The sequence below is a fragment of the Protobothrops mucrosquamatus genome, unplaced genomic scaffold, assembly GCF_001527695.2.
Source record: "Protobothrops mucrosquamatus isolate PMUCROS unplaced genomic scaffold, P.Mucros_1.0 scaffold301, whole genome shotgun sequence".
Taxonomy (NCBI): domain Eukaryota; kingdom Metazoa; phylum Chordata; class Lepidosauria; order Squamata; family Viperidae; genus Protobothrops; species Protobothrops mucrosquamatus.
Window position 1 is genome coordinate 1,105,991 of NW_015386644.1, and position 10,416 is coordinate 1,116,406.

Genomic DNA, 10,416 nt, shown 5'->3' on the forward strand with positions numbered 1-10,416 from the left:
GTTGTTGTTATTTATCATCATCTTTATTCATCTTTCTGTTGTCTTACAATTTTTTTCTCTTTCTTGGCAAGGTCATGCTCTTAAACCACAGGTTGCTTCTATTTTTACATCACTATTGGATGGACTGAAAAAAGTTTACATCACAAAGGTATCTAATTTTAATCTTGGCAATAAAGAGATGCAAATTTTAAATAATTTTGTATAATTCACAGAAAGTAGTTCCAGTATGGATCTGCTTGACAGTTTGATAATGAACAGTGTCAGGTGATTTGCAGGTGAACCAAAACACATGTGTTTTGCAATCCAAAATGCAGTTATTTTTTTAAAGAGGTTTTTAAAAATGAGACCATGATTGATCCCTCTTATTCTGTATTTTCATGCTGATAGAAATGAAACATAAGCATATGCTGTTCCTCTTTTATTTTCTCCAGCTACCCAGAGTCTTGTTCTTTCTGGATTTTACTTGAAGATATTTGATATTTGTTGGTATTTGGTAGTTGAAACTGTACTGTATTTTAATTGTGCCTGAAAAAAGTCAAAAACTGAACTCTCAACTTCATCTTTAAAAAAAAAAGTCATATGCTTCTTCCTTTAGAAATTGATCTTCTTACCAAGAGTAATATGAAAATGAATTTAGTGCCAATAATATGGAGATCTTGCTGTGTATGTTACAATAATACAATGCAGGTTCTTTCTTTCCACAGTTCAAAGGATTTGATCCCAATGTATTATGTGTTGCTACATTGGTCTTTGAGGGTGCCAGAGAGAAAGTCCTCCAGCATGAAAAGCAAGTTTATGATATTGCTGCAAAATTTGGGTATGATTTTTAAAGTTTTATAACTGCTACTTTTTATTTATTTTCCTAAAACCTTTGCAGAGTTAAGTAGAACTGGATGGACCCTTGAGTGTCATGCGTTTTTCAATTATAGAAAATGAAAAAGTGAGAACAACCTAACATTGTTGGTCTCTTTTTAGCCGCATTTCTACATATTCAATAATTATGTTTTTATAATAAATATGGCGAATATTGCTATTAATTTGCCTAAGCATGCATTTTGGCAAAGCCTTAACTATTACAACAAAATGTAAAAATTTATCTCATTCAGCTGATGTCTATTTATAATAGTTTCCTTTTTCTAATTTTTAAAAATAACTTCTGATAATAAATGAGTTGATACAGGGAAGGAGAGTAATGTTTAGAGATTAAGGTATAATAATGTCCATTATTGACTTACAGCTGGAATGAACAAGTCTGTTTTAAAAAGGAAATTGTCTGTCTTTAATCAACAGAACTTGATTAATTATATATATCCCACCTCCTGTCACCTATTGCTCTATGCTGTTAAAAAGAAGCAGAAAACATTTCACTTTTATAAGCTGAGTAATGGAAGGGTAATTTGTGTCCAGCTGGTTTGATTGATTATGGGTCTGATAATGAAACTATGGTGAAGATATTTATTCAGATTACAACAACTTTATTTTCCATTTAAGAAAAAAAATGACATCATTGCTATTGCTAAGCAGATATTTTGTTAACTTTAGTTGTTTACCTCCTCAAAGAAGTACAGTGCCTTTTGAAGTATAGAAATATATACATATTAATAATTTCATAATTAATTTGCAAATAAAAAATGAGCTAACCTACCAATTTCTTGCTCCATATCTTATCTATACATTTCTGGTTAATTGTGTTTCACTTTTGGCCTGAAAGCTACAAAACGAGGAATAAGATAGAACTTCTAGCTACTGAATCTGAACTAAAGCCCCGTATTGGTTTTTCTTGTACACTCCTTTGCACACTGTGTTCTTTGTCACAATGCCAGAGAAAAGGGGGGGGGGGGGGAAATGCAGCCAGCTATTAAAAGACATTGTTATGTTCCACACCAGGCAGTTGTTACTCCTGTCTGGCTATCACTTTATCAAGCTGCAAACCCAGTTGGCTGTTAGATTCTGCTCCTTTGAACAGCCAGTAATAGTAGAAAGAAGATAGCTCCATGGCAGCAACTGTTCCCAAGCTTGTTTAAACTGCCTTTCTTGCTGCATGAAATCAAACATGTCACTAGCAACCTACTCCCCTGACTCTTCCATAGAACAGTGCTCATTAGCACCAACAAGTGGAGTCAAAGCAGTCTCCTTTTTAAAAACAAACCACAAGGTTCCTTCTCTGAGGAATTTGACTAACGAATATAAACTTCATGCAGAGAATTGACAGAATACAGCAGCAGTCAGGAGCAGCGCATTTGCAAGTACCAAAATATCGATGAGATAAATCCCCCCAGATAAATATTTTATTTCCCCAAATCATACCATACTTCAGTAGCTGCGAATGGGCTTGTCTGTATGTGGACATCTAATACCATCATTTGAGAGCCAGAAAAGTCTGCTTTATTACATATATATCCTGCCTTTCCTCTTCATACTTTAAGGTAGTATATGGGAGAAGGGGGGGTTGACATATGTTATCCTCACAAAAAGACTTTTTGAGTATTTAGAGAGAGATCGATTGACAGAAAGTGACTGGTCCAACATCTTTGGGATCTGGTGCAGACTTGACTTCAAGTTTCTTGGTCCAACTTCATCGCTATACTGTGTTGGCAATCTTTTAAAATATTTTTTTCTCTAAACCCTGCATAATAGCAATAGCACTTAGACTTATATACCACTTCACAGTGCTTTACAGCCTTCTCTAAGCGATTTACAGAGTCAGCATATTGCGCCCAACAATCTGGGTCCTCATTTTACTAATCTCAGAAGGATGAAAGGCTGAGTCAACCTTGAGCCGGTGAGAATAGAACTCCTGGCAGTCAGCAGAATTAGCCTGCAATACTGCATTCTAACCACTGCGCCACCACAGCTAATATTTTTGCCAAATAACGAAAGCTTTTGTCCTTTATCTTTTCGGTATTGTGTGGAAGTATCTAAACAGTGCAAAACTTTAGGGTTCCCATACCAACATACTATAATGATGGACTTTGTGTCACTTGAAAATCCTGTGTGTGTATATGCAGATGCATATAATTTCTTGTGTCAATTATTATATCTAGAACTAAACTTAATCTACAGTATATAAATCCTAGCAACTATAGTACAGGTAATTCTCAATTTACAACCATTCCTTTAGTGATCATTTGAAGTTACAACAGCACTGAAAAAAGTGACTTATGAGCAGTTTTCCTACTTATGACCATTGCAGTATCCCCATGGTCACATAATCAAAATCCAGGTGCTTGGTAACTGGCATTTATTTATGACAGTTGCACTGTCCCACGGTGATCACCATTTGTAAGCTTCCCAACCAGCTTCCAACAAGCAAAGTCAATGGGGGAAACTGGATTTCCTAAACATGTGATTCACTTAACAATTGCAGTGATTCACTTAACGACTGTGGCAAAAACAGACCTGTGGCAAAAAGTTGTAAAATGGAGCAAAACTCATTTGACAACTGCCTTGCTTAGCAACAGAAATTTTGGGCTCAATTGTGATCATAAGTGGAGGACTACCTGTACTCTTATTATATCCTCAGAATGGCTAGTGTTGACATTTTAGAGCTAGAACGTATAATATTTTATTATTTTCAAATTGCAGTGGTCTTGCAGCTGGAGAAGACAATGGACAGAGAGGCTATATGATGACATTTATCATTGCTTATATTAGGGTAAGTTTATTTTACTTTTTGAACAATATATAGATTTATAATTTTCCACTCTGCATAACTTTGGCAGCTTATTGAAATAAAGCAAAAAAAAAAGGCATGAGCTGATTCTGTTCAGAAATGTGCCCATATTTCAGTGGTTCAGAACTCTTAGAGGTACATATGAACATATACTATTAAAATGTTCCTTGTACATTGAGTGGTGATTGAAAGTTGCTAACAACTTTAATTGCCATTGTGACCAAGAAGCCATTACCCTTCTTTTGAGGAGACCACTTTTCAGAAACCTCTAAGGCTGATTTTTTTTTAATTAACAACAACAGTAGCTGTTAGAAGCCATCTGGTTCCTCCCTCATGGTATGGTATGGTTAGCTGTTAATTTTCTCAGGATTTTCTTGCAATTTTTATCCTTTTACTATAGTTATTGTATGATTGGGTTTTTTTTCTTGTGTTTGGTTTTAAATAGTAAATAGACTTTGAACTTTTGAGGTATAATATTCATGGAAATGGAATTGTTTTGCTTCTTTTTTTGTCTTTGTGCTTTATAAAAATTATATAGTTTTACAGTGTTGTTTATGAGGTATATATTGAGGTATATATTGAGTCCAAGATACATGTTACACATAGGAAATTGAAACTAAGTTTCAGATACATTTTCCATACTCCTAGGCTGAGCCTAGTCATTTAATTTAAATAAATGCAGGTCTGTTGCCTCAGTAATACCTTAACTATTTTCAGTTGCATATATATTCCTATATGAGTCTAAAATGGAATACTAATCTAAGCCTTTTCTGGTTTCTTGAATAGGACTTTGGCATGGATTATTATATAGTTGGAGAATCATTTGAAACATCTGTTCCTTGGGATAGGTAAAATCAAAACATTTTCTATTCAGTGAAAATAAATATTTTTATGACCTTTTTTCTGGAAAATTTGTTAGAAAGTGTTGTTTTTAGGTTTTAATGATCTAAGTATTTTGCAGAATATAAAGATAGCAGATTGTTTCTGGAATAATAGAAAAAAATGTATTATTTGACAGTCCATGTGAAACGCATTTTAGTAATAATACTTCATAGATTTTTGATGAAGTAAGAAAACCTAATCAGTTGGCTTCTAACTTCCCTGTCCTCCAACAGAGAAACATCTTCTGTCCTCAGGCACTTTTTGAGCCAATGGAAGATCCTGTTGTTTGAAAAAGAGGACAATCATTATCTTTCTGGTGATTTCCTAATGAGCATAAGCAAAGTTTAATATGTATATAATTTAAGAATAAATTACAAAAATATAACACAGTACCCAAAACCTCACACTTAGAACTGCTTAATTAAATGGCTTTATGGATACCATCTTCAAAAGACTATATGAATTTAGTCCTGTGCTTGTGCTTGTGGTCTTGTGCTTCTGAGGGACTATTAAGTTGGAAATGCTCATCTTCACATTTCTCATTTTTGTTATGACTTTGTCATTTTCCAAACAAATTCTAAATTGCAAATAATTTCCATTATTTCCAAGATATTATCAATTAATAAGTTGAGGCTTCAAGTTATAGGAGACTGCTCTAGAACTATTTAGACCTTTTTGATCTTGTGGCTTTCAAGTACCAAGTATATATATACATTGTGTACATTTGGCTTTTACAATTAGTGTAATCAAGTTTATAACCTTTACTTGGTCATCTGGTTCTCCTTATCACATTCAGAGGAATCTGTAGAGCCAATAGAATGTGCCTTTAGTAAGTTTTGTGCAGAATGGGATGGTTTTGATTTATTGAATAAATAAAAGTGGTATTTTTGGAGGAAAAAGCCCTGATAAGGAGAATTATCCATCTAGGTCCATGGTGGCGAACCTATGGCACGCGTGCCACAGGTGGCACGCAGAGCCCTCTCTTTGGGCATGCGTGCCGTTGCCCCAGTCCTAGGCCTTCAGCTGGGTTTTATAAAACCTTTTCGCTTTAGGCCTCCGCCACCGTGTGCAAAAAAAAAAAAAGGTTCAATCAATCAGTCAATTTCAATTTCTCACGGGAAAAAAAAGATTTCGCAAAGTTGGAACTTTTTAGTCCCACCCAGTCTGCCATTACCACTGCAGCCACGCCCACCCAACAGGCCACGCCCACCCAATTGGCCACACCCACCCGGCACCCGACGATACATAAGTGGGTTTTGGGTTGCAGTTTGGGCACTCGGTCTCTAAAAGGTTCGCCATCACTGATCTAGGTCTTAAATTTAGGAAGCTTTAATCAAGATAAAAATATAATGTATTTAAATATAACCCCAGTTTCTATTAAATGTTTTTTAATAATTATTTTGTGGCAATATGTACCTTTGAGAACCAAGCAGAATCTGTAGGTACATTTTTACTTTTAATGACCCAGAATTAATCCTTGCCTTGGGCTACAATAAATGTATTCTTATATCGGTTACAAAATGTTACTGATGAATATGTTAAATAGTTTTGCTTTTTTAACTTTTGTGCTATTTTATCTTTAGGGTTCTTGATCTGTGCAAAAATGTAAAAGAAAGAATGACCAGAGAATGCAAGGAAAAAGGTGTTCAGTTTCCACTATTCGCTACCTGTCGGTAAAACATCTTCATATAAATTAAGTTCTAAAATGGGTTGGTGATATGTAGGCCTACAGTGTGACTTTTATTGCCCCCAGAAACCTCTTAAAATCATGTCACTATAATTTTGCACCGAAGCCCTAATACTATGTAGCTTTATTTATTTGGTGACCAGTTTTTGTAAAATAGCTTGAGATGCCTACTTGCATCAGCTGAATTGCCTAATTGCTACAATGAAAGTTAAATTACAACAAGCCTCCATCTTGTTTAGAATCGCCACAGTTTATCACACAAAATGTGGTGTGCACTTAATCTAAATCATCACTAGTTGAAACAAGTCAGGTTTGTAAGATGCAGTGTGACCTTTACTTTTCTCAGTTGGTCAGACTGAAATTTCAACCATAGTTAGTTCAGCTTCAGCAGCATTGTTATCCCTATAATGCAGTGTTTTCTAACCTTAGCCATTTTAAGGTGTGTGGACTTCCCAGAATATCCCGATGCTGGGTACTTTGCTACTTTGGGGCTTTGGGCTATAAATAAAACTTAATAATGCGAACTTAGAAGAGATGGGAATACTTGCGTTTAACATCCAGTGTCGCCATATCGTTTATTTTTAAACTGGATTCTTTGTTTAATAATTTTGTTATTTGATCAGACATATATTTTTTTTCAAATAAACCAGGGTGACACAGATGTATGATTCTGGTGCATGTGTCTACTTCTATTTGGGCTTTAACTACAGAGGAATTAGTGACCCTACTCGGGTTATTGAAGAAATAGAGGTAATTCTACATATTTAATAACTTAAATGTTCTAGATAAAGTTTATGTTTAATTGTTACCTAAACCAAAGTTAAATGTGAAACTGGCTGTTTGATAGCTTTAAGGAGATGTTCACATTATTTTTGATGAGCTGTTGGTCATCTGTTTCATCGACCCTGAATTTCCAGGTGGTTTTCCCATCCAAATTCTTATCAAGTTGAACCCTCCCAATTTCCCCCCCCCAAGTTCTAACCTCATTTTTCTTTTCTTTTTCTGGTCTCTATTCCCCCATTCCCCAATTCAGACCATAATTTTTGATTGCAAACACTTTTCTGTTTGCTTGCTTTTTAGAAACAACATAGGATATTTGTAGAACTCTAACAAAATTTTTGCTTATCAGCGGAATTGGGTGGAATAAGAGTGAGGATGAATCTGTGCTAACATTTGCTATGTAAATACAGTTTAGACACATATTGCAACTAAAATTATGTTTATGTAGAACTTCAGAATGAAAATGCTCTGAAAGGAGTTGTTTTCATTTTTATCAGGGACTTTTTTAAAACAATTGGAAATATGTCTCTCAAAAGGTAAATTGCAAGTAAAACTACTGCCCTTATTTAAGTGTAAATAATGTAACATCCCCTTCCTTTATATTATATATTTTCTGGTGACTAAATGAAACATACTATCTTGCCTGCTTCAACAGCTGAATAATTTAAATAATTTAAATTACTTTATTCCTTTTAGGCAGCAGCTAGAGATGAAATCCTTGCTAATGGAGGAAGTTTGTCACATCATCATGGAGGTATTGTTACAGATCATATTTTTAGTTACTCACTTTGTAGTATGTATGTATGTATGTATGTTTGTATGTATGTATGTATGTATGTATGTATGTATGTAAAAGGAAAAAAGATACTCTTGCAGATTATAGCCCAATTAGACTGTTCAGCATCATTAACAAATAATATACTCATCATCTCTCCTGGAAGCTTATAGATTGGCTGGAACATAGCAGGTGAACTAGCCAGTTTTAGAATCTGTCAGGCATGTTCAGTTAATACACAGAGAGACTTAAGAGAATTGTACACTTGTCTGTCAGTGTGTAAAATGCTTTGTATTTTGATACTCCTGTGGAAGGCATAAGAGCAGGGTCTTCAACCTTTCTGGCTACCGTCTGACCGTCTTCGTCGTCCCCTCTCTCCCTTACCAAAACGTACGCGGGGAGAAGGTGTTTACGTCGACGTGTGTGTGAAGGTGTCGGACCAAAGTTTGCCCGACGTCGGGTCGTAACCCGACACCTACCCCCAACCCCTGGGGACTTAATCTCCTTAGGGAGGACGTCTATTTTATAGACAAAAATGAGTGTGTTAGTTGTACAGTAACTTGTCAATAATAATGAAATATATAGAACGAGAGCCTAATCTGAGTAGAATCAGAGTCCCTTGTTATTAATTTTTTATCTGACCCTACAATTGAAACCTTTACTGGTCCCATTTTTCATCTTTGTTTATTGCTATACTTTTGCTATATTCCTATATAGAGATGATTTTGTAATGTTTCCTATAATCCTAGTTGGTTTGAAAAAGTCTTAATGCATACATTACAGTAGCATTATTAGTTCTCAGAAAGTGTAAGTTTCATTTTTTGCTAACAGAACCAAAATATATAGATGTCAAGTAGATAGCAGGTTTAATCCATGAAATTATGCAACATTCCAAAATTGTTTTCCAGTTTTGGACTGCGTGGTATTGTAATGCTTATTATGGCCATATAGTTTCAGACTATATAGCCATAGCTATCCCAAAATTGGGCGTCAAGAATGAAATACTGTCAATCTGGAATATTTCCATCAAGGTTAAAATAATCCATTTTGAGTTTAGAATATTTTACACAACTCTCATATCTAGTAATAGGAATATTTACAGTATATGCTGTTTCAGTCACACATTGTTATACACCTTCTGAGCTGACTGATACAGTAAATATCAGTATTTGCTTATATACAGTAAGCAAACTTAGTGTGGTAACTAACTGTATAAGAGATTTTGTCACTTTTGAGGAACATCCAACTAATAACTGTCTTTTAACATAGGAATGGGAGATAATTAGGAGTAAGATTAAAATAAATACCGCACAATAGTTTAATATTTTCAGGTTACTTTGTATATATTTAGCCACCTACAGAATGGAGGATACATCCCTAAGCTTTTTTCTGTGATATATTTATAAAATGTTATGATTTCTGGCCAAATGACTGGTGAGAAAAGTCTATAAACTGATCCATGTCAGTTCTCGATATTTTCAGCCATAAGTTCATTATGTGCAAGTTCTGCATGTCTTTTGAAAAGTGGAGAATGTTTTCTTTCACTCTCTAAAATGTTATCTTTTGAGTCAAGAACTACATTATAACACACTGAAAGATAATTGTGAGCTGTTTTATATTTTAATTAGTCCAGTCAGTCTGACTTATTTGATTAAAAATATCAATAATACAAAATGCTTCCTATTACTGTTTTGAAGAATTCCTGTTTTTAGATAATGTTAATCATTCTTATTACCACTAGCCTACCTGCCTATCTCCAACTGCAATCAAGATACTCTTGGTGGCTATCTTACACAATAATAATAATAATAATAATAATAATAATAGTAGTAGTAGTAGTAGTAGTAGTAGTAGTAGTAGTAGTAGTAAAGTTGGAAGGGACCTTGGAGGTCATCTAGTCCAACCCCCTGCTCAGGCAGGAAACCCTATACCATTTCAGACAAATGGCTGTCCAGTCTCTTCTTAAAAACTTCCAGTGTTGGCGCATTCACCGCTTCTGGAGGCAGTTTGTTCCACTGGTTAATTGTTCTCAATGTCAGGAAGTTTCTCCTTAGTTCTAGGTTGCTTCTCTCCTTGCTTAGTTTCCACCCGTTGCTTCTTGTCCTATGATAATGGAGAATGTTTTACAAAGCACTTATCATATTTATCCAATAGGAAGACTAATTTTTCATTGGGGATAGTCATCTTATATTTGCTGCCAATAGATACCATTATTGAAAACAGAGCAGGAGTTGCTAATAATTAATGCAAGTGGGAGCAGATATTGAGCTGAAAGCTTGAATGCCTTTGAAAATTAGACTAGCCAGCACAGCTAGGGAAAGCTGTGGGAAATCAAGATGATTTTTAATATCCATAAACTCCTATGGAGGTTCTTCACTGTAGACAACTCAATTTTTGTATGAAGAGAAGAGCAAGAGGAAAAACAAACAGCTCACTGCCTAAAGAATTGCCTCCCAATTTTAGCCCCAACTTTTATGGAGGTGACTGGTCTAAACAGATGAATTCCTGGCATAGCAAGCGTTTATGGATCTGGAAGTTAAAGCTGCTGAATTCAGTGAGGCTGATTATAAAGTAATGTATCAGTTTTATTCCTGCTGAGTACAGATGTCTAAATTTTCT

At 34.9% G+C, this 10,416-nt stretch overlaps 1 protein-coding gene across 1 annotated transcript in view; it reads left to right on the top strand.

Annotated features, from left to right (window-relative positions):
* The window catches only part of AGPS (alkylglycerone phosphate synthase), a 61,749-nt gene that overhangs the window by 38,371 nt on the left and 12,962 nt on the right, over positions 1-10,416 (top strand). The window contains exons 13-19 of the mRNA XM_015814974.2: positions 72-148; positions 705-817; positions 3,586-3,655; positions 4,460-4,521; positions 6,139-6,228; positions 6,893-6,992; positions 7,719-7,776. Of these exons, the coding sequence (XP_015670460.1) occupies positions 72-148; positions 705-817; positions 3,586-3,655; positions 4,460-4,521; positions 6,139-6,228; positions 6,893-6,992; positions 7,719-7,776 (570 nt within the window). The remainder of the gene's footprint in view (positions 1-71; positions 149-704; positions 818-3,585; positions 3,656-4,459; positions 4,522-6,138; positions 6,229-6,892; positions 6,993-7,718; positions 7,777-10,416) is intronic.